A 25,009-nucleotide genomic window follows, 5' to 3' on the forward strand; every position below is an offset into this window, starting at 1 on the left:
GAAGCTCTTTGACATTGGTTCCCACGATAATAAAAATAACTTCTTTCAACCACCTACAAAGTACACAGTATTTTCCCTTGTTCAGATCAGGAGATTGAAGTTCTCTAATAGCAGACCCTGTATTAAAATACAGATCCGACTTTAAAAATCCATGTTCTTTTTACTGTACCAGGCTACCTCTCAAAATATCTATTGAGCCCCTATTTTGTATAGGTTCTGGTGTTGGTATGTGTTGTGCTCTACTTTAGTCTTTATAACAACTACAAGCAAGAGGTATTATACCCCACTTAACAGATGATGAAGCAAGAATCCAAAATGTACTAGAAGCACATCTCACACAGTTACCTGTTGAGTGAAGTGGCGCCAATTAGCTTTTTGCCTTGTTAGCTGCTATCTTTTGAACAAACCAAATAGAAAGTTTTATTGGAAAGTAAAAGTTGCTTCCTAGGAACTTCCTTACAAAGTGGCTTCATACCCAATATAATTCTTTCCTTGGAAAGTATAAATGCAGGTAAAACAGCTTGTGAACTTCCCAATTTCCAGAGACAGGGAAATGGGGACCCAGGATATTGTGCTGCTGGTGGAAGGATTTTTCCATATCAACATTTTTGGGTGTTTTTGTAGCAAACTTCCATGTAATTAAACTTCCAGATGATTGTGACTTATCTGTGTTTCCACATCACGTAATTAGTAATTATTTGAGATGGGCTAGGAACATATTTGAACTTCAAGAGCTTCTGTTTGCTTACTCATCTGCACCAAACCTGTCCTCAGGTATGGAGAAAGAAATGTCCCTCGCTCTGATTCATCAGTTAGTCCCTTTCTTAAATTTCCAATCTCTGCCCTGGTTCTTTTCTCTTCATACTTAGAACCTTAGTCTCACTATCCATCTCCCATCTGCTGGAGTCTCCCTCGGGTCTTGTCATAAAGCAGCAGCCATTGGGTTAATGAGAGCATATAATGTTTCAAGATAATGAAAATAAATGTTGACAAAACTTTATCCCTTTATCAGAGACATACTGGAGACAGGGTTAGTGTTCCTGCCATTGTGGCTTCAGAAAATAACTGTCCACTCCTTTGCAAAGTCTAATTCCTTTGAGGCTATTCGAGTATACCATCCTCTCGTTATTTGTCCTTAGTAACTACTACTCTCCTATTTTCCTCTAAGTACCCTAGCCCTTGGTCTTCCTATCCACTCTGATACTTAATGTTTACTTGCACACTTCATCCGGTATTTTGGTCTCTTAGTTCTTTGACACAATCTCCAATGGTTTCCACTTTCTTAGGTGCCCACTCCTGTAGTTATATCCTGACCATTGTCTTCACCCCAAACTGCTCTATCACCTTCAAAACACTATTGTTTGCATCGTATTCACTGGTCATATTCCCTCCACTTAACAATTCCTCTGCTATCATTTTTTTTTTTTATTTTACTGGCAACACGTTATTGCTTCTACCTTGTCTTTAGATTTCTATTCAGCTTAAATTCTAGTGATTCTTTTGGAATAGGCTGCATTTCTTTACCTCTCATCTCTCATCTCTTGGACACTTAGGTAAAATGAACCATTTGTCTGTGCCTGCATTTGGACAGCCAAAGGCCACCCAAAGAAACAACTATAAAGAAGATTTATTTTTTAAAACAATTTAAATTTTATTTTTATTTATATTTAGAGAGGAAGGGAAGGAGAGAAACATCAATGTGTGGTTGCCTCTTGTGTGCCCCCAAGTGGGGACTTGGCCTGCAACCCAGGCATGTGCCCTGACTGGGAATCAAACCAGCGACACCTTGGCTCACAGCCCGCGCTCAATCCACTGAGCTACACCAGCCAGGGTTAGGAGATTTATTTTTATATCACTGAATTCATGATTAGCAATTTCAGATGGAGTCTGAGCCCCAAAATCCCACCGGGTTTTTCCAGTGATCTCTCCTGTTTGCCGCAATGAGTATTTCAAACCAATATTCTCAAGCCTCTTATTGGCCCTCCCTTGCCCCCATCACTATCATTCTCTTCACTTTGTGCAGGCTATTTATTTCTTCATCGACAAAAGTAGAAGCTGTCAGTTGAGAACTTTCACAACAATCTGGTCAGCCACCTAATCTACATCATTCTCTTCTGTCTAAACAGGGCAAGCATTTTTAAGGCTAATGCCTATTTCTGTGACCTGAATCCTAGTCCTTCCTTTTTTGGAAATCCTCGACTTTTTACCACTTTACTAAATTCTCATCAGTGTTTAAACATGCTAAAGTCTCCCCTGTTAGACAAATCATTCTGTACCTCATTTCCCCTTCAGCTACCATCCTAATTATTCCGCTTTATACTAAAAACAGATTTTTCGACCCTCTCCATCTCATTCCTCCACTCAGTCTGTTTTTGACTTCTATAAGCTTTATCCTCTTAAAATGGTTCTTCCTGAGGTCATACTCCCTCACCAAGTGGCCTTCATGTTTCAAAACCCAGCGGTTATTTCCCAGCCCTCAACTTACTTACTTCTCAATAGCATCTGGTGTATTGACTAGTTTCTCATCGACAGTCTTCCATTAGCATCTGTGATGCTTTTGGAAGCATCTTTTACTACTTTTACTACTACTTCTTTGACCACAGCTTCTTAGCCTCCTTTGCAGGCTCACTCACCTCCAGCCTTTAAATCTAAGTTTCTCTAGGTCTTGTTCTTAGTCTGTTTTTTTCTAGGAGTGTTTCATCCCCACTCTGAGACTAGGTTACTGATGACTCCCAGATCTCTCCTGTGAGACTGACATCTCCACTTAGGTTTCTCAAAAACATCCTCAACTCAACATGTTTCCTCATAAACTTTTCTCCTACACCTGGAGGAAAGTATTCCTCTAGTTGCAGAAGCTAGAAACCACTTGTCCCTTTGCTTAAATGACAAATCCTGTCAGTTTATATTTTTAAATATCCATTGATTCTGTCTGCTTCTCTTCATCTTCACAATCTCACACAAGGATTATTGCAATGGCTGTTTCTTCCCCTATTTACTTTTGCACCCCTCCAATCTATTCTCCATTTATAGGCTAGAAAACAACCTGATTCTTAAAACTTCACATTGGTTTCCCATTAGGATAAAAACTGACATTCTACACATGATTCACAAGGCCCTGCATGATCCAGCTCTTGCCTAACTCAGCTTTATCTTACTAATGATTCAAACACTGGACTGTCAGTACTGTTTGTTGAATTGAGCTGAACCACACCTTCCTCTCTCCCTCTCCCTCTCCTCATCTAATCACACTGGCCTTTCTATTCCTCTGACTTTATTGTCATACACTAACATCTCAAGGCCTTTTTACCTGCTGTTTCTTGGCTTGCAATGCTTTCTCTCTACCTACTAAACTACTCATTCTTGAGTGCTTAGTTCAAATACTCTCCTCGAACATCTCTTTCCAGAATCCAGTGCCCATAACTCCTCAAGTTTTGGGATTGTAGCACTTCTAAGAGTTGGTCATGAGGTCAGAGTCCATGTCTATTGTTCACCATTGCATTCTTAACACAGTGTCTGGCACGTGATATGTGCTTGATACTTATTTGTTGAATGAGCATCTTCCAGTCTCCTCCCAGCTCAATCTACTATTCACATAACAAAAAGAGGACTTTTTATTAAAAGAGACTGAAGTGAATCTGTACTTAGCCTTTGCTGTTTTTCTGCCATAGTACTATCATATATTGTTTGCTCAGTCTGTTTATGATTTTTATCTTCCACTGGAATGTAAGCTCCATAAAGCAGTTTTTGTCAGTGTTATCATTTTGTACACTGATGTAACCACCTAAAATAGTGTCCATCACAGATGATGCTTAGTAAGTAGTTCTTGGGTAAATGAAGGCACAAGAGAATAGTTCCAGAGCAAAGGTCTAGAGCTTTAGAGAAAGAAGGAGTACCTCTTATTGGTAACAGAAAGGAGGGAGGAATGGATGAAAGTAGATCTAAATAGTTTTTTATTCAGTTTGGGGATATTGAAAGAGTTTCTTTATAATCGCATTTGTGTTAGTTTTATGTGTCAACTTGTCTAGGTTACAGTACCCTGTTATTTAATCAAACACTAATGACAATACCTAAACACTAATCAAACACTAAATAAAAGACCTAAAACACTAGATATTCCTGTGAAGGTATTTTATAGATGCAGTTAACATCTATAACCAGTTGACTTTAATAAAAGAAATTATCCTTAATGTGGGTGGGCTTCATCCAGTCAGTTGAAGGCCTTACAAGCAAAACCTGAGATTTCCCTGAGAAGAAATTCTGCCTCAAGACTGAGATGTTAACTTCTGCCTGAGTTTCTAGCATGCTGACCTACCCTACAGATTTTGGACTTGCCAGCCCCAAACAATTCAATCGTGTGAGAAAATTTCTTAAAATAAATTTATATATATATATATATGTGTGTGTGTGTGTGTGTGTGTGTGTATATATGTGTGTGTGTGTGTATGTGTGTGTGTGTGTGTGTGTGTGTGTATATATATATATATATATATATATGAATACCTGTATCCTATTGATTTTGTTTCTCTGGAGAACCCTCAATGATATAACATCTATTTTTTAATAGGTGAAGCTATCAGAAAGTAGAAGAAAATGGAAGATGAGAGTGCAGGAGGTTTGAAATAATCTTTGCACAGAATGGAAGAATGAACTGACAAAGAAGAAACAATTAGATTTTTAGGCAGTGTTGAGGACTCAGTAGAGGTTACTGAACAGAATTTCCTTTTATCCTTATGCATCTGGAAAACTTGTTTAAGGCCTTAAACTTTAAAGTCCACTGTGATTCTGTGACTCTTCTTTGTCCTTTACACCAAGGGTTGCCCATGCCTTTATTTATGCTGTCACTGATGCTGGTATAGCTTGTTCACCATTACGTCAATAGCACTTTGTAGAGTGCGGTGAAAAACAACATAAGCACATAGCTAACACATATCAATTACCTCAAGTGCTTATTATCCACCAAGTTCTGTTTTGAGCATTTTATACACATTAACTCATTTAATCCTCACAACAACACTACAAGGTAGATACTAATATCATCATTTAAAAAAAAAGGAACAGGTAAAATACCCCACAACTAGAAAGTGGTGAAGTCAGGTGTTCACTCCAGGCAGTGTGACTCGAATCTGTCCTCTTTCTAACTAAGGAAGATTGCTATACATTTAAGCATTTGCCCCACAAATACTCTCTGATTACCTACTCATGGTGCCTAGCACAGGGGATGGGGAGAGAGCAGAGAGCCACCAGAATCTGCCACCATGGAGCTTACGTTTCTAGTCAGGGGACATGGACAAGCAATTAAATAAATAGATGATATTAAGTGCTATGGAGAAAAATAACGCAAGCTAAGAAGGATAAGGAAGGCAGGGAGAGTGTTGCTATTTTCTATTGGGTGGTCAGAGAACTCAATAAGGTCTCTGAGCAGAGACTTGGAAGGAGGGAATGAGCCGTGTGCACATCTGGAAGAAGAGTGTTCACTGGAATTGAAGATGTTAGTTGTTACCCAGCATCCATTGTCCCCGTCTTTATTTACTAGAACCCCTGACTTTTATCTAGACACATGGCCACTGAAAATAAAGATTAAATTTTGCAGCTTTCTTTGAAGCTAGGTGCATCTGTGTGATTGAGTGATGTATGTATTCTCAGACTGTACCCTTTAAAGTAAGGGTATGCTTTCTCCTATCTCTTTTTCCCCAACTCACTAGCTGGTGTGGGACCTAGCAGACATAGTGGTAAAATCTCTTGGACCTTGAAGACCAGGACCACTTTCTTGGAGAAGGCAGAACAACTAAAAGGCTGACATTTTACTCCTGGAGTGATTATACTTGGGCAGTTATGTGATAGAAAAAAATAAATAAACTGATCATGTTTTATTCATTGTATTTTTGGGGTCTTTCTGTTATTGCAGTATATGTACAGTAGGAAGAATTTTAAGATGGTCCCCAACAGTTCCCACCCCCTGTCTACATACCCTACATTATCTCTCAGACTGTCAATATGATAGATTTTACTTATGTAATTGGGGTTGTTTTATATGGCATACTTACTATAAGAAAGGGAGATTATCTAGTGGGCCTCACCTAATCACATGGACTTTTTAAGAGCAGGAAGTTTTCTCTAGCTGGTTGCAGAAAAGAACATCAGAAGGATGCAAAGCATGAGGGGTTTGAAGGACTGGTGCTGGCTTAGAGAGAGAGAGGACATTCAGCATGGAAGGCCATGACCTCTAGCACTTGAGAGTGACCCCTGGCTGATGACCAGGAAGGAACCACAACCACAAGGAAGCGAATCCCATCAACAATAGGAATGAGCTCGGAAGAGGACTTTTCCCCAAAACCTCCAGGCAAGAACTCAGCCTAACCAACTCCTTGATTTCACAATTATGATACTCTGAACAGAGAACCCAGTTAAACTATGTGGGATTTCAATCTACAGAACTGTAAGATACTAAATGAATGTTGTTTTCAAACTGCTTAGTTTGTGGTAATTGTTACCTGGCCACAGAAGACTTGTCTGTCTCCTAACTGATACACTATTAGAGACATATGTAGGCTCTGAGGCGGGAGCGCGCTTGGTGTGATTCAGGCACAGCAGGAGTCGAGTGAGTGGAAAAGGGAGTATAGGCAGAGCAATCTGTGGGCCACCAGAGAACTCTGGCTTTCACCTGAAGGAGTGAGATAATAAGGCATTTGTGAGTTTTGTGCAGAGGAGTGATAGGATCTGCCTATGTTTGAAAAGGGTCATTGGCTGTTCTGAAAAGAGAAATTGTAGGATCAAGCATAGAAAGAAGCAGGAAGACCGGTTAGAAAGCTAGGGAATAATCCAGCTGAGAGGTGATAGTGGCTTAGACCAAGGTTGTACTGCTAAAGGTGATTCCAAGGTTTTGATCTGAGCAACTGGAAATAATGGGCTTGCCATTTACTGAGATGAGGAAGACAGTGAAAGAAGAAGGTGCCTTTGTGGGGGCAGTTAGGAATCTGGTTTTGGACATTTTGAGTACGCAAGTCAGATATGCAAATGGATACATTAAATAAGCAGTCGGATATGCAAATTCAGATTACAGGTGGTGCTCTGCTGAATTTCTGTTTTCTTTTTCATTCAGCTCTACCCCTCACCTCCAATTTTGAGCTTCTTGTGATCAAGAATTTTGTCTTACTAAGGGTTTGGGGGCTGAGATGGGGTAGGTGGATATGTGGTGGGGAAGAGAGGGGGGGTCTCAATGACATGTCTTTGGCGCCTGGCCGTGGCTTAGCCGCTCAGCGATTGGATAAACAGGCGTAAGGATTATATCTGTCCACATGCCCTCAGGATCGCCACTTCTCCTAATCAACCGTGTTTGTTGTCTGCCACAGGCAAGCTGACTTTGAATTCCCAACACGTTCGGCCTGGCCCTGCCCCCCTGGTCTGCCCCCGCATCCCAACGGTTACTAGATCCCTCCCCTTTCTCGCTCTGGTGCTCAAGGCGTCAGCGCTGAGCCTGGCGGGAGGGATCTAGTAACCGTTCTAACCGCTGGAAGGCACTGGAGCCGCGGATGAGTCCCGAGATCAGGGTCTTCCCTTTGCCCAGGGGGACCGCGCTCACCACTGCCCCTGGGAAGGTCCCCTCCTCTCGCTTTCCCACGATCCCTCCTTCCCACCTCCTTCCTCTTTTCTTCTCCTTCTCCTCCACCTGCCAGCCTGGCCCCGCCCCTCCTGACCCAGTGGTTCCCTTGCCCCTCCTGCTTTCTGTCTTCAGCAGCCCTTTCAGCCCAGCGGCGGACAGGACTGCGGCTTTGCTGCCTCTGAGAAACAACCTGTTCCATCTCTTCAGAAGATCGCTAGGCTCCACTCCAGTGACGGTTGTGCACTGTCCCCAAGGTTCTCTGAGTGAGCTTTTTCCGTGTGTGTATCAGTTTGTCTCTACAAGTGGTCATACGTGTGTCTGCCTGTGTCTCTGCCTGTGGGTGGCTGTGAGTAGAGTGAGTCTGTGCCTAGGACCCAATTCTAAGTTCATTCATTTCTGCAACAGGCACTCCTTGATGAAACCTCATCGACAGATATGTCTCTCTTCCCCTCCCTTGCCTCCTGTACCCATTAGGCCAGGTGAGGGAGACAGTGTCCTGGGTGGTGGGAAGGAAGTAGTGCACTGGAGGGTCCCTACGTCTGTCCTGGGTGGCCTTATTACTAGAGTTCGGGGGAGGCTGGAGGTAGGGTTGAGAGTCCCAGGAGAGGCCCTCTGCTGGTCTGGCTCTGCCCTGCAGCTCCCACTTCCCTGTCCTAACGGCCTTCTTTCCTCCAACCCTGTTGTCCCTGACCATCCCTTGACCAGAGCCTAAGACCCCCTTCTCTTGCTCCTTTCCTGGGCTGGGCCAAGCAGGTGAGGCCCAGCAGCCAGGAGCATGGAACTGGCAGTTGGAGCCTGAGCAGTGGGCAAGGTCAGTTCGCCAGCAGCTGAATGCCCAGCTCTTCTTGGCCTCAGAGAGGAGGGGAGGCTTGTCTTCTGAAGAGCTGTCATCTGATGCCCTTGAGTCTCGGTGCTGTCAGAGGGGACAGAGGAAGATCCCGAAGGCACTGGAGCTCCTGGTAGCCGAACTCCGGACTCTGTTCTCAGCTGTGCTGCAGGACAGAAGCCCTGCAGCTTGGCACTACCTGCACTCAGTGCTGCGTCTGCTGCCACCATACCGTGCGCTGCTAGTGGGCCACCTTGATTTGCTGCCCTTCCTGGAACAGCTGCACCACTGGGCACCATGGGTCCAATCCCAGTTTCAGCTGGACCTGCTAGACGCTATAGACCAGGCCTTTCCCCCAGACACTTCTTTGTTAGAGAGTGTGTCCCATGTTGACTGCTGTCTTCAGAAGCAGAGGTTCCAACATGGGCCCCCACTCCCAGCATGCCCTTTTGTGCAGGCCCGGAGGGGCGGGAAGCAAGGAGAGGAGGAGTTGGCCACATGGCTGCGACCGTTGACTCTGCCCGAGCTGCAGCACAGCCTGGGTATCGTCGGTGCCGAGATGGCTCTGAAAGAGACCCAGTGGCGAGGTGGCCTTAGCCTCCTGCCCTTGGCACTGGCAACCAACATCCCTGTACAGTATGAAAGCAGTGGCACTGACTACTCAGAGGAGGAGCCTTTTGGAAGAAGAAAGGCTAAGTAAGTGAGGGTCCCAGTCTGGGGCTTTGAGCAGAGGAGAGGAGGAAGCCAGTTTATGGGTGCTTCCTGGGTCATTCGGTCTAAAGCCAACTTTCTTTTGATTTTAGGGATTAGTTTAACCCCAAGCCAAGCTGGTGTGAGGCTGCTCCTCTCTTCCTTTTTGACTACAAAATAAACCCAGTGGCTTTAGTGTTAATCCCCATAGGGAAATGCAGAAATTCATGAAAATCTAAAGTCAGCTATGAGGAAGCCAAAGCTTCAGAAGACAGCTTGAGTTTCCAGAATTCTTTCTCAGGTGGTACTGGAAGCCTCCTTAGTTCTTTTTCTCATTCGTTCATAATCCCTGAGCCTCGCCTCCAGGATGAAGTAGTGCTGGGTACTGGATGCTGGGTGCGTACAGGTCTTTCCCTTGGGATGTTCCTAGGTGAGTGTTTGTCTGAGGGCCTTCCCACTCATGTCAGTGTGAGCTGAGGCAGCTTAGGGTTGCCAGCACTGCCAGATGGGACTTTCATTTTGATCCTTCCAGGGTGGTCTTCTTGCCTTGTCAATATGGGTATCCTGGCCTTTTTACTAATGATCCCCGCCCCCACCGCCCAAACCTGGCTCTAATTGTTTTCTTCAGAATTTCAAAATGTTAACAGAGACCTCTTCTGAGAGTTCTCTAACTCTAGTCTTGGAATTCCTCCCTGTCCTCTGGGCTGATTTTCTAAGTGCTTTGCAGCCTGTCTGTGACACATTCACTCTCTGGGAAGAAGGGTAGTTTTACCTTTAATCAAACTTGACTTTGTCAGGTTTTGCTCTAAACTAATGGCTTAGTCAGGTTTTCTCTGCAGCCTTAGAGCTCTAATGGCGGGCTCCTGGAGGCCCTGATGGCAGATGGCCAGTGCCAACAACTTATGCCTTCACTAACCCACACCAACTTCCCTTTACACTGTGCCCTGAGTGTAAGTTTTCTTTCCAGGGGAAACATAACTGAAGTGAAAATGGGCTGAGATATTGGGAAGGGGTCAAGTTTCCTCTGCCTTCTCTCTGGACCAGGTGGTAAACCTCTAAGGCCTAGCTAATGTAGCTTAATTTGCATGAAGTTTTCTGGGACTGATCTTATAGGCATTCATTCACTCAATAAGTATTATTGGATACCGTAATGTATATCAGACACTGCTAGGTGCTGAAGAGAACAATCCCTTCCCTTGGGTTTTATAGTTTAGTTAGGGAGATAGGTGTTAAATAAGTTGATACAGGTAACATGTAATTACAATTTGTGCTAAGCACTCTATATAAAATCAAGAGTACTGCCTTTCCTCCGGCTGCTCCTCTGGCGTGTGTATACAGTTAGAGGAAAGCACATTGGAGGAGTTTGGGTTTAGGTTAGAGTTAAAATATCTTGCAGATTAGGAGGTGAGTTGAAATAAAGGGAGAGTTTCAAGAAAGAGGAAGCAGTCAGTATAGTTAAAAGCTACTGAGGCAAGTAAGAAAAATCGCAAAATGTTCATTGGATTTAGCAACAAGGAGGAGTTTGGTGAGAACCCCTCCAGTTGTTGAGAGGGAAGTTGAGAGGGAAGCCAGGTTGTCATACATGCAGAGTGGACAGGTGAGGAAGTGCAAATCATGTTTTACCATTCTTTCATGAAGCTAGGCTTGAAAGGGAGAGATAATAGGATAGCAGATTGAAAGAATAATGGTGCGTGGGTAGGATTCTTAAAAAAAAAAAAGAATAGAGAGATTTTCATAGCCCTTAGGATAGCACTGGAAAAGTGGGTGTTCAATAACTATATGCAGAGCAAATACAGGTAGGTTCTACATGTATTTGGCAAAGAGGACGTGTAAATGGTAAAGGGAACAGAGTGATGATTCCTCACGAATAGGGCATAAGGAACCCAGAGCACAAATGAAAGGATTAGCCTTTCAGAGAAGAAAGGATACTCCTTCTCAAATTGGGGGGCAAGATTAGAAATACAGGTAAATATGCAGCTGAACTTGAGGAAATTAGCTCATGGCTAAGAGCCTCAGTTTTCTCTGGGCAGAGAAGGGAGGGGTCTGGGAGCACAGCCGGATTGGTGGAGGCCTGGTTAGCAGCTACAGACACTGCGAAAGAGAGCTGAGGACCTGTACTAAGACATTGGAGCAGAGTGAGCCCACAGTTGAGACTGGACACCAGAAACCCAGAGGGGAGCCAATATTCCTGGTTCTGTGATCTTTTGAACCTACTTAGATCACAGAGGACTTTTAACTGTTAAGGAAATGAACCTTTAATAGCAGTTACACTATTAAGAGGTCTGGATCCCACATCAGGTCATAAACCCTATTGTTGATATGAACTTTGTTTACATTTTAAATTTATTTATTTATTTGTTTGTTTGTTTATTTATTTAAGAGATGGGAAGGGAGGGAGAAAGACCGGGAGAGAAACATCGATATGTGAGAGATACATGGACTGGTTGCCTCTCGCATGTCCCAAACTGGGGACCTGACCCACCCCTTGGTTCCACTGAGCCACATCAGCCAGGACTGATATGAACTTTAAAATAGAATTTCCCTGTTATCCCTGGGGTAATTTGTTCTGTTGATTTAGGTTTAGGTCAATTAATGACACAGGTATACTTTCACTGGTTAAATCTAATTATTCAGAGGGTGCGTGTGTGTGTGTGTGTGCGCGTCTGTTCGCTCTGAGGTCACTCCAACCAAAATCGTCAGTCTAGGCAATTAACTTTTGGTTTCTTAGATTATTAATTTTCATATTAATTTTGTTGGCTGGTATGTTAGAAGTGTAAGAAGATTGAGGGGGTTGAAGCATTGGCTCATGGCTTGAAAGGGAAGGATGTGAAGCTGGAGGTGGAAGGATGATGGGGGAAGAACCAGAAGAATAGGATGCAGAGGTTGGGTGGGGTTGGGACGTGGGTATAATGGGAACAACGACAGGAGACCTAGAAAGTCAGGGAAGTTGCCAGAGAGAAGGAATCTAGGACTGTGGGCTTGCGAGGTGGTAAGTTGGGAAAATAAAAGCATTCCCATTACTTTTACTCAGCATTACATAATATTTATTTTGTAGTAATTACAATCAATCCAGAATGATGAGTCACTTATCAGGGAAGAGTTGACTGTGCATGTCTATGTGAACATAGTTTCCTATCTGTGCCATGCCGTACATGTATTTGCTCCATATGTGAACACTGTCGCTGCGTAGGTAGTAAAAAGGCTCCGGCAGTGCCGACGCGGGTCTTCCCAGGCACCTGACCTAGCCTCTCTCACTGGCCCACAGTGGCCACCTGACTTCTTTGCTGTGCCTCGTCTCTCCTGATTTTCTTCTCATACAGGTCTCAGCTTGATTCTGAAGTTCCCAGAAAGAAGACCTTCCAAAAGAGCAGCCCTGGCCTCTTACCTCAGACTTCTCTCCTGGACAGCCAGGTGATGGCCCTTCTGAAGAGGGAGAGACACCTGGAGAAGATTCACTTCCTCTACCTCAATGTGGCTCCTAGTCGGTACTTTAGGTAAGAGCCTAAATCTAGACTTCTCCTTCCACTCCCTGACTTCCTCCCACGCTGCTCTCCCTCCTCCTCTCCATCCTCCATCCTCCCCTGCACTTTCTCCTCTGTTTTCTCATTTCTCCTCCGTCTCCCAGTTTTCCTCCCTCTTCCCTTTACTGCAGCCTCAGAGTCTTTTGTCTTAGTCATCCTCTTCTACTTTTTGCTCTGTCTTCTTTATTCTGTCCTAGAATAACAGAAGCATTTGGTCATTACTTCAGAAAGGAATTTAATGCAACTTTTTCCAATTCCAAAGCATGAATCAGGAGTTTGTTTAAATCTGTATGGTGTCAGGGAAGTTTTGTTTCCTGAAGTATTCTGTTCCTTAGGGTGAACCAAAATCTGTTCTCTTTTTTAAAAACATTTTTATTTATTGATTTTAGAGGGAAAAGAAGGAGGGGAGAGAGGGAGAAACATTGATTTGTTGTTCAACTTATTTATGCATTCATTGGTTGATTTCTTATGTGCCCTACTGGGGATCGAACCCACAATCTCGGTGCATTGGTATGACACTCTAACCAACTGAGCTACTTGGCCAGGGCCACATCTATTCTCCTTAAACAATTACCTCCCAGTTCTAGCTTTATCTCTGGAGCTATATAAACAAATCTCCTCTTCTCACTGACTGGAGAGCCATTTATTCACTTTCTTCCATTAGAAGTACTAATAATAACTACCATTACTTGCACTTTTCTGTATACCAGGCACTGTGTTAATAAACATGTGAGATGTGTTATTTTATCCTCACCTACTAGGTAGGTGCTATTATTATTTCCATACATGAGATGAGTAGACTGATGAATAGAGAGGTGCAGTGACTTGTCCAAAGCCAAGTAAGTGGTGGAAACAGGATTTAAACCTAGGACTGCCTTAATTCAAAAGTCCGTGACCTTAAGCAATACCAGATACATCTTTGCAGAGAGCTTCATTTGCTGTACACACTGAACTTTTTCTCCTGGACTTAGGTAGCACTATATATCAGTGTCATCCATTCATGTAAAAATCAATTCATTTAGCAAACATTCCCTGAGAACATTGTGACAATTATTAAGCCGTTGTGATTGGCTCTAATTTTACTCTTCTCTCTCTGCTTTGTGATACTTCAGCTAAGACTGAGAAGTTTATTTCTTATTTTTCAGCTGCCCCCAGTTAGGTTTAATTAAGAGGGGGTGCTAGAAGGAGACTAGACAGCAGGAGAGGAGCAGGGACTTTCTCCTTCCTTTGTTTGCTCCTCCTGTCAGCATTGCCCCACAAATGGTCCTTCACACTGGCAGCAGCAGGCACTTGCTGAATTAGCCTCTTCATGATCCCGAGAGGTACCAACACCAGCCAGGTGACACCTTTCCATCGGAATTCTGAGTGTCAACTCTGCAAGGCTTCTCCTCCCAAATCCTTAGGTACTGGTAGCAGCCAGGAAGCATCCCCTTAGAAATTCAAGTTCCAACTCTACAATCCCTTCTCCATGCTCATAGCTTCTAAGAACTCAAACTTCTTCCCTTTGTTTCTCTAATTCTGGGACTGGCATCCATTTCCTGCAGCTATTGCCTCTGTGCTACCTTAGTACTCCCTTTTTGCTTTCTCAGTCCTCTGATACCTTTTGAAAAACACATTCTTACTCCTGGCTGGTGTGGCTCGGTGGATTGAACCCAGACTGCAAAGCAAAGGGTTGCTGGTTCTATTCCCAATGAAGGCACATGCCTGGGTTGCAGGCCAGGTCCCCCAGTAGGGGGCGTGTGAGAGGCAACCACACATTGATCTTTCTCTCCCTCTCTCCCTTCCTTCTCTCATAAGAATAAATCAATAAAATATTTTTTAAATACACATTCTTTCTATTGAATTCACTTTGTTGTAATGCTTAGTGTGGTTCCAGTTTTCCTGCCTGGACATCACTGACTGGTACAGTACTTGGTATCATGACCAGTCCCAGGAAACGAACCTTAAATATAGGATTCTGATATTGGTCTGAAAATGTACTTGGCCTTGAACAGTATTGAGCTCCTTGCTAATGGGAGATAAGACACAGTGACAGTGCCACCACAAATAATTGAGTTATCTCTTTTGGTGGGATGCGATGAACTGCCTAGCGGCTGCTACACCTGACTGCCTGGCAGTAATGACAGTAGAGCCATGTGAGAAGAGGTGACCACGGTGGAAATCTTACAGAGGGAAAATTATAAGCTTAGGGCTTTAAACTATCAGCTCAGTCATCATCAGAGAAGCAGCACAATCAAAGATAATTAGGCAAATAGAGAGACAAGAAACCCTGAGCAAGGGAACTGAAAGGGCAGTGAACAATGTCAGGGCCAGCATCTGCCAAGGAAGAAACCCAGTGAAGCAAGTTTCACATTTGGTGGAGCCTTTTTCCCAAACGGGCCCCTATAGATTCCAATACAGGCAATTGTGTGCCTGGCTTACTCTACACTCATGAAACACTGAGAGGAAAAGCTGAGCTGTCAATAGACTCAGAAAGAGCAGAAGTAGCAGAAGTTGCCTAGGATCTACAGCAAGGAGGGGGGTGTTTTTTGGTTTAACATATGTTGTAACTAGGTTCCCAACCCAAAGCCCAAGGGGATTTACTTTGCAGGTTCTCTGATGGGTTCGTATGGATGATTTTCACATTGTAACCAGATATTTTGCCCAGTTTTTCTACTCCTCAAGGGGGAGTATTGGTTCAAATTTCTAGTGCGCCATCAGCCAGTAGAAACCTGACATTTGTTGTTTGATTTTGTTTATTGGCCATATAATAGGGTTTTTTTCAGTGTGCTTGCATTTATTAATTTTTAGCCTAGATTTTGATTCATGCTTACAGAATAATTTATCCCCTCACTTCTTTAGAGTGTTTGCTCCACTACCACCTCTCCACCCTTACTACCCCACTTCAAACTGCACTCCCTCCTCTCGTGGCATTGCCAATATCCTCCCCACCCCATTTATTAAGTTTGCCACCTTCTCCAGTGGGTTGAGAGCTCTATTAGAGCAGGGGTTTTGTTTGTAACGTTTAGCAATGTATCCTCAAGGTTTGGGACAGTTTAGCATAGAGTACAAAATCAGTAACATTTGTTGAGTGAATGAATGATCCAGTGCAGGAATATATTGGGAAGGGGTAAATGATTAATTCACTGTAGAACTTGCTGTGTTTCAGGTGGAAGATCTTCAGTTGCCCCATTACTCTCTGGCATCACTTAATACTTCAGTGGATATGAGTTCTTTGAGGGCTAGGACTATGTAGTAATTTTTGTGTCCTCATCTCCAGTCACAGTCTTTGGACAGAAGGGGAACTTGATCAATGGTTTAACTAAACTACATGAAGTTGGGAACTGGACTTTTCTTGTTCATTGCTGTAAGCGGAATGCCTGATTAGTACTTGGCTTAATAAATATTTGTAGAATGAGAGACTATCCCCCTAAAGAAGCAGTGGCCATTAGTGGTGAGGGGAGTACTCCCTAACTCCTGGCCCTGTGCAGAAAGAGTAGCCTTCATTAAGAAAGTCCTAAGGACAGATGCATCCCTCTGGGACAGCTAGGGCTCAGTTAGGGTAGGCAGCTGTCCGGTGGGAAGGGAATGGCCCAGCAGTTGAGAGAGGAGGCTTGAGTCAGGTAGATCTGTTTTGAATTCTGTATTCTTTTTGCCTTGGGCAAAGTTATGAGTTCTCTTTGTGTCAGGGTTTGTTTTCTTCATCTGTAATTTGGGGAGAATAGTGCTTGAAAGATCTAGTTACTTTGTCGGAAATAAAGTTTTTATATGACTTGACTTAGTTCATTCTATAATACATCTGAACACTCTAAGTCATTTGCTTAATAATGTATTCTAGAAAGTGGAGAGAAATAGGAGATAGAGGAGGATCATTTTGTCTTGTGGGCATTATAGGCATAGGACCAGCACAACATATACAGCTGTCAAAGGCATAAACTATACTCAGTGCTTAAAAATATTCCTGGCTCTGAGTTATGAAAACTGCCAAATGAAAATTAGTAAGTGTTTGATTAACTGTGCCCATAGTATTATGCTAATTAGTTTCCTGTAACAAGGTACAACTATTATATAGTTACATATAAATTGTATTTAATGTGGAATGTAGTGCATTTCTCTGAAGTAAGAGAATTTAGTAGGATTTTAAGCTGGCTCTGGAGATACCTTGTTTACTAGGTGGCAGTTTTCCTCTTTTTGGCCTGGATCTGGTCTTCCGGTTGCCCCCTGCCTTTCCCCACCCTCAATCACTCCAGATGGCACTCTGTGATTATCTCTGGTGCTATTTCTGTGTCTAGACATATGTGTATCTTATCATTTCCAAGATGCACATTTTTTTCACATTTCAACATCTCTGAAATTGTGGTGCCCCTTACAGACTGATGGAGATTCACAGTGGCAGCATTTTTTATTTTAGTGTTTCATTAAAAAGGACTGCATCTTACAACTGATGGCAGTCTTAGATTTGATGGGATGTAAGCTGTCTAGGTCTGGAGATAGGAACTTTTTGGAAGTGGTTAGGGGTCTTCTTCTTTCTTCCCATCTATCCTTGGCTTCTTAATAATAATTGTTCCATCCTCCGATTTTGAAGATCATTCTGGTCTTTTACCCTCTTCTCACTTTCTACTGCCTTCTTTCCTGACTCCATTCTTTTTTTTTTTTTTCCAAATCTTCTCTCCCTGCTTATATCCCTTCCTGAAGTCTGCACGAGTTCCCAGAGCTTCCACTGATCAGAACCCCTTTTTAAAGGCCCTACAACCTGGTGGTGGTGCCACCCAGCAAGGTGAATCCTGAGCACTACATCTTCTCTCCCTTTGGGATCCTGCATGTGCATCCTGTGGAGGGCACCGAGACCATAACACTGGGTACCTGGCACCGCCACTCTGTCCTCTGGCAGCAGCTCCAGTTCATCCCATTCTTCAAGAACTGCCTGTTACGCAAGGCCTGGGCCTGGTAGGTGACGACGGGTGTGGGGCTTGGGGGCAAGTGTTGTGGAGAGCAAGCAGCGTGTCCTCACTGCCCTCTGATCTGTAGCTGGAAGAAGAGTGTGAAGTGCCAGGGGCTGCTTCGGTGCCGGTCTTTCCTGGGGAAGCACCTGCTCTTCGTTGTGCCTCACTTTGGGGCCGCACTGCTCCATGTCAGCAGGTGAGGTCTTCAAAATTCAACTCGGATGGACTTTTTAGTATCATTTTTATAAAAACTAACAACATGTTCTTTGTAGGAAATTTGGAAAATACAAAGAAGCACAAAGGGAAAAAGAGTTTTAATCCCTCCAATCATCAATAGCCACTATGACCATTTCGTTGCATGTCCTTCTAGTGTTTTTTTGTCCATTATTTTGTTCCTTCTAGTTTTTTTTCTCTATCACATATGTAATTGTGATGAGACTCTACATATTGTTAAGTAATCAGTTTTTTTCCCTCTGAACATATCACCACATAATTAAGTATTTCTACATCAGGTTGCCCAGATCACACGGTCACTAAGTATCGTTCTGGGGTCTAACTCCGGCGTTCGGACCCAGACTGCCTGTCCTCTCCACCGCATTACTTGGATTCTGTCTTTGGAAAAGCTCAGGCGTTCCTGTTTCCAGTATTCTCTTGCTTTCTCTGCACTCCTCGGCTGCCCCAACTATCTTCTGTGACAAATGCCTACGGGCCCCAAGCAACAGCCTGGGGAGACACGCGGTGGGTTCGGGGCCACACAGTGTGAAGCGTGGGGACTGTGATCTGGGGGTTGCCCCTGAAGTGGACGGTCACGTTCTGACTGTTGCCATTGGGAATATAGGTCCAGCATATCCACCACCTTATTTTTCAGGATTTCCTGGAAATCCACATTTTGTTGTAAAATTTCTTTATTTTAACTGGTTAGCTCAAAGTTTCACTAAAACACTGGCCAACTCTTAGTGGTACACATGAAAACCTCTCAGTCTGAATTTGGCCCCTGGGCTGCCAGTTTACAACCTCTGCTCTAGGCACCCTCCGGCCTCGCCAATCATCACGGCGAAATTGACAGCATGAGGGCTTGGAGGCTGGACTGATCTGAATTTAAATCCCGCACACCAGCAAGGGACATTTCTCTTTTTAAAAAATTTTTAAGTTTAAATAACGCCCTTTAATTTTAGGTAAATATGAAAAGTATAATCATTTACATCCATCATTGTATTTCTTTATATTCGACTTATGGTCCATCTTAAGTTAATTCAAAAGAACACCAATCGATGCATTTTTAAACTTCTAAAGAAATACATCATCATGTGGTTATGGGGCCATAAGCAACATCAGTTATTTAAATAAACTCTTACTTTCAAATAAAAGGTAAAGAAATCATTCCAGCAAATTAAATGCATGGTTTGCCTAACACATGTCTGAAAGCAGGAAAACATGGATTCACCCAATTCAGGAAGAGATAAGTAACCTACAAAATCACCCCTGAGTGTTGCCTTGACGATGCAGGAGAGAAACTGGTAGCATTTGCTGTGAGATCATAAGTGACATTTTCAGAAGTCCTATACATGCTGCAGAATTGGTAATGCCTCTTACCTCACAAAAGATAACCAGCGTTTCCTGTGTGGCCGACCACTTCAAAACAATGTAGCGCACTTCCTAGGAGCGTCTCATTATGTTCTGTCCTTGGGTGTTTTGCAGTTCCGTTATGTTGGTCTTCTAAGACACACTCCTAGATTGAAACCAAGTAGTAACTATCATTAGTGATATATGAATAGCAGGCATCCCTTCTACAAATAGTCTCTTTGACTTTATTATAATGCAGTCAAAGAGAGACAGAACATTTTTTAGTTTATTTTATTTTTTCATTACCATTTAGCCCCCTTATACCCCCATCCCTATCGGGACTTTACTCTTGGAGCCTCAGCTTCCTGATCTGAAAACTAGACATACAGACTTCTCAGCTGTAGTGAGAATTCAATGAGATTGTGCATATAAAGTACCATGTTCGGTGCTTCTCATTAGGTACTGAATAAATGACACCCATTGTGATTTTCCTCTGCTTACTGGTGGTCTTTCATCTTTTTCAAGGATGTTTAGAGATGTGGTGATTTTCCAGGCAGGCTGGGGGGTGAGACTGTGTAACAGAAGTAGGTTTCCTCAGGGATGGTCAGCCTGTAGGGAAGTTGCAGGTTCCTCACCTTTGACCCTATCCATCTAGACTTCTAGGGCCTCAACTCCCCCTGTTCCAAGAAGGAAGCCTCTGTAGTCTCTCCTAAGTCAGACCTTGGGATCTATTTGACCCCCTGTCTTGGCAGAAAGGTCTGTCAATGTAAACTTTTGCACATACCCCAGGCCTCCCCCAAAGAATTCCCAGCCAGCAATTTCCTGGGCTTGAATTCTTCCAAATAACTCTCAAGCGGAAGCTGTCACTGTCGGTCCCTGGAAACATAATTTTTCTAACTCTTTGCTCATTCTGAGGTGAGCTGGGCTAGCAAGAAGTCAAACATGTCCAAGGAAAGAGAGCTGAGATGCCGGCTCTCACCAGCTTGGCCCTGGGTTCCAGGCTTCTGCAGGAGCTGCACTCTGTGACCTGGCTGCCCCAGGAGCCAGATCGGAGCTACAAGCTGCTGGACCTGAAGCAGGCTCTAGCCAAGGAGAACCACAAGGCTCTGCAGCTGCTCTCTCACTGCCTGTACCTCTGCACATCCATCCTTCAAATGGTAAGAGGCCCCAGTTTATCGTGAACCTTTTCTCCAAGCTGAACATATTGGCTTAAGCTTCTCCTGGGATTCCCCTGGGTGCTGTGGACTCTGTGGTTGGCTCAGAGCCACTGACCTACCCAGCAACAGCAGTCTCTGCTCTGGGGTGGTTGGATCAGTAACAGGCAGCAGAGGCTTGGATTCCGCCTTTCCCTAATGGTTGGTCCTGGCCTTGAGTAGGGAGGGAGCGCAACGTAACAACATCTATTTTTCAGTTGTTTGTGCCAGGGACACTAGGGAGTTTGGGAGTTGGAATCCTGATCTTTCACGCAGCCAGGCTTATCTTTGAACCCATCTTGCAACTTTGGCAGGCACTGTGGCTAGTGGAAGCATCCAGTGACGCCTCCTTCTGAACTCTGCCTACTTTGCACGTGTGGAGCATTCTGGGAGGTCCTGCAGTGTACTTGCCTCTTACCCCTGACCCATCATCATAGTTTGTTGTCTGTCCAGTGGGGCTGGGTACTCACACAGTTCTCTGGCTAATGCAGACAGTCCAGTTCTGAGAGGGAGGACCCACCGAGATACCGTGGGTATCAGTGGAAATGAGAAGGGATGTGCATTCGTGCAGAAGAATGGTCTTTACCCTCCAGACAACAACCACTGCACCTGGCATCGCACTGAACTGAGTGGGGCAGAAGGCGGGGGCCTGTGCTCCGTGGCCTTTCTCCACCTCCCAGGCCCTAAATCCCACTTTGTTTTAATGTTACCAAACTGGTTAAAACTTTTTTATAGTCAGTAGTTAATTTTTTTATTAAGGTATAATTTACATTCAGTAAACTTCAAGTGTACAGTTTGCTGAAATATTTGCATATATATACGCCTGTGTAACTACCGCCCAGATTCAGATACATGACATTTTCAGCCCCTCAGTAAGCTCCCTGGCACCACTACTCTGACCTCCGTCACCATGAACTAATTTTGTCTAGTTCTGAATTTCATAGAAATGGAATCAGACAGCATGTGCTCTTTTGTTTGTCTCTCTTTTAACTCAACATGGTGAGATTCATCTATGAATCTTACTAGGTAGCAGTGGTCCACTCTTTTGTATGCTATGTAGTATTTCCCTGTATGAATGTACCATAATTTATTTGTTAATTCTCTTATTGGTGGATCTAATTTTTCACTATTTTGCATAATGCCGCTTTGAACACTCTTGTATGTGTCTTTTGGTGGGCATAAATGCTCATTTGCTTGGGGCACTCTCCTTAGCTCTCTCCTAATTCCCTTCTTCCCCTCTCTTCCTCTCTCTACCCTTACTATTTAGATTATGTTGCTATAATCTATAGTGGATAAAAGACAAGTGAAAATCAAAAAAAATTGCAGAGGTAATGTGACATAATATTTTTATTATCTCAGGGTTTCTTTTCTTGTTTCTTCTTTTAAATCCTTACCTGAGGATATACGTATTGATTTTGGAGAGAGAGGAAGGGAGAGTGAAAGAGAGAGAGAGAGAGTGAGAGAAAAACATCGATTGGCTGCCTCCTGTATGTGCCCCAACTGGGGATTGAACTCGCAGTCTTTTGGTGTACGGGATGATGCTTCAACCAACTGAGGCACCCAGCAAAGGCTCAGGGTTTTTTAAACAGAATATAAAAAACTAAAGGCCAACCCCCCCCACAAATATGTCTATATTAAATTCACTTAAATTAACTTCTAATAAAAAGAGTGAAAAGACAAGCAAATTCAACACATGGAGCCCCTTGCTGTGCTGCGTGAAATGGAACGGAACCTGCGCCTGTTGGCAGTCACTCCAAAGTGTGTGTGTGTTGGGGGCCGGTGCGCAGGGAAGGGGAGGACCAGGAACCATCACAGCTGGTAACTTAATTGTTACTGAACCAGTTTGTTATTTGTGCTAAAGAAAAGCATGCTGCTGCCTGCTAAACTGTAGCATTACTGAGCAGCTAAAATAGATTTGAAACATTAAAGAAATAATATTAAATTGAGTGGTAGATACCTTTTATCAATTTTTAAGGAAGCTCATCAGTTTCTAGCTTGATGATGAATGGGTGTTGATTATGGTCTAGTGGTTTTTTTTCTTTTTCTGTTTAGGTGAGCGTGAGATTTCTCTCCTTTAGTCTATTAATATGACAAACTGTCAGTGTTAGACCACCTTTGCTTTGCTGGAATAAGCCCATTTTCTTTCTTTCTTCCTGTTTGTTTCGTGTGTAATTTGATTTTTATATACTTTCAAAATTACTAGGAGAGTTGAAAGGATAATCAATAAATTCTCATATTTTTCCCAGATTATTTTGTCCCATTTACTTTTTCATTTATAGTTTTTCTTTCTCTATGTATGTATTCATTATTTTCCTGGACCGTTTGAAAGTAAGTTGCAGGCATCAAGTCCCTTTTCCCCTAAATATGCCAGTTTTTCTAATAACAAGGATATTTTTCTTCTATTACTATAGTACAATTACCAAACAGTAGAAGATTTCACTTTGATACAATTCTATCCAACCCACAATCCTTTTAAAAATTTGCCAATTATTCCAATACTGTCCTTTATTGCTATTTTTTGTCTTACCTCGGGATCCAATCCAGAATCATACACTGCATTTACCAGTCACTTCTTTCAGTCTCTTTCATGTGTCAATCTCTTTCTGCCCTTTTCTGGCTCCTGTCTCACAGTGGGACAACTGTACAGTATGATGTACATTCCAAAGCTGTCTCTCCCTCCAGATCAGACCAAGAACAGCTTTCACTGAGACCTTACTTGGCACTTTCCTCATCCCTGTTTTGCTTCCCTCCCTTAGGGGTTTGTTTCCTGAAGATAGTTCCTTCGACATATCACATTTCCCCACACTCCTGTCTCAGGATCTGCTTCTAGGGAACTCCACCTGAGAAAATGTGCATTGTTTTATTAAGATATGTATTTGAATAAATACATATTTGTTTATTTATTTGTAAAGCTCATTGTTTTATTGTTTTATTCAAATATTCTGTACCCACAGAGATATTTCTTATCCACTTATTCTTTCCCTTTCTGAGAGATGTATGTTAGAAATTTCCTTCTGTAACTTATGATGTGTTCATTTCTCCTTGCTATTTTTTCATTTACATGTATTTTCAAAATCATGTTGTTATATTTATAAAAGTTCATAACAATGTTTCTCAGTGACTTTACTATTATGAAAGGGTCTCCATTTTTGTTATACTTTTCTACTAGAGTTTTCTCTTGTTTGACATTAAGAATATCAAGAATTTTTTTCTAATGCCAAGATGGAGGCATAGATGGAGACACTGTGCTTCCTCACACAACCAAGTTTAGAGACAACAAAATATTAGCAACAGAAAGCACAGCCAGAACACAGAAAATTGAACTTTTCGGAAGTCTGATAACAACAAATTTTTCAGCCTGACCAATAGACCAGCAAGAAAGTGGGTGGTGAGACAGGAGGGAGCAGGCCCCAGCGGCAGGAGACAGCAGAGGGGGCCGCCATTTCCCCACTCTGACCCCGCCCCCACATACAGCATCACAAACCAGCGACCTGAGTGGCCCTGCCCTGGTGAACACCTAAGGCTCCGCTCCTCATACATAACAGGCACAAACAGATCAAAACATGGCTCAAGAACAACTCAGAGCCCCAGAGCCCATAACTCTAAGCAAAGAAGAAATAGCCAAACTTTCAGATGCACAGTCCAAACAAAACACTGGTCATCAGGATGCTCACAGAACTGGTTGATTTTAGTCACAAATTAGAGGGACATATGAAGGTGAAACTAATTGAAATGAAGGGAATTGCACAGGAAACCGATAGTGGTGAAAAGGAAATTGGGACTCAAATCAAGCAAGTGAACCAGAAGGAAGAAAAAAATGGCCAAACAGGAAAATATGAAGAAACAAGAATTCAGAAAAATGAAGAGAGACTTGGGAACCTTCAGGACATCTTTAAACGCTCCAACATCCAAATTATAGGGGTACCAGAAGGGAAGGAACAGCCACCAGTGGAAAACTTATTTGAACAAATCATAAAGAAGAACTTCCCCAATCTGGCAAAGAAAATGGACTTCCAGGAAATCCAGGAAGCTCAGAGAGTACCAGAGAAGTTGGACCCAAGAAGAAACACACCAAGGCACATCATAATTACATTAGCCAAGATTAAAATGGAGAGAATCCTAGAAGCAGCAAGAGAGAAGGGGACAGTCACCTACAAAGGAGTTCCCATCAGACTGTCAGCTGATTTCTCAAAAGAGACCTTACAGGCAAGAAGGGGCTGGAAAGAGGTATTCCACATCATGAAATCCAAAGACCTACAACCAAGATTGCTCTATCCAGCAAAACTTTCATTTAAAATGGAAGGGCAGATAGAGTGCTTCTCAGATAAGATCAAATTCAAGGAGTTCATCATCACCAAGCCCTTATTATATGAAATGTTAAAGAGACTTATCTAAGAAAAAGAAGATAAAAGAATGAACAGTGAAAGGACAGCAAACTCACAGTTATTAACAACCACACCTAAAACAAAAGCAAACTAAGAGGACAGCAAGGTCAGGAGTGGAAACATAGAAATGAAGATCTCATGGAGGGTTAGCAACAGGGGAGTGGGAGAAGGAAAAGGGAGGAGAAGGTACAGAAAATAAGTAGCATAGACGGTAGGTAGAAAATAGATAGGGGGAGGGTAAGAATAGTAGGGGAAATACAGAATCTAAAGAACTTGAGACACATGGTCATAAACTAAAGGGGGGAAATG

General features: G+C 43.0%; 1 protein-coding gene across 1 annotated transcript in view; it reads left to right on the forward strand.

The window, feature by feature from the left end:
- The first annotated feature begins 6,923 nt into the window (after nt 1–6,923).
- DNHD1 (dynein heavy chain domain 1) overlaps nt 6,924–25,009 on the forward strand; it is a 64,220-nt gene continuing 46,134 nt past the window's right edge. The window contains exons 1-6 of the mRNA XM_053662832.1: nt 6,924–6,948; nt 8,354–9,122; nt 12,437–12,610; nt 17,360–17,563; nt 17,645–17,755; nt 20,123–20,279. Coding sequence (XP_053518807.1) covers nt 6,924–6,948; nt 8,354–9,122; nt 12,437–12,610; nt 17,360–17,563; nt 17,645–17,755; nt 20,123–20,279 — 1,440 coding nt within the window. The remainder of the gene's footprint in view (nt 6,949–8,353; nt 9,123–12,436; nt 12,611–17,359; nt 17,564–17,644; nt 17,756–20,122; nt 20,280–25,009) is intronic.

The sequence above is a fragment of the Artibeus jamaicensis genome, unplaced genomic scaffold (genome assembly GCF_021234435.1).
Source record: "Artibeus jamaicensis isolate MK-2021 breed Jamaican fruit bat unplaced genomic scaffold, CSHL_Jam_final contig_2962, whole genome shotgun sequence".
Lineage (NCBI taxonomy): Eukaryota > Metazoa > Chordata > Mammalia > Chiroptera > Phyllostomidae > Artibeus > Artibeus jamaicensis.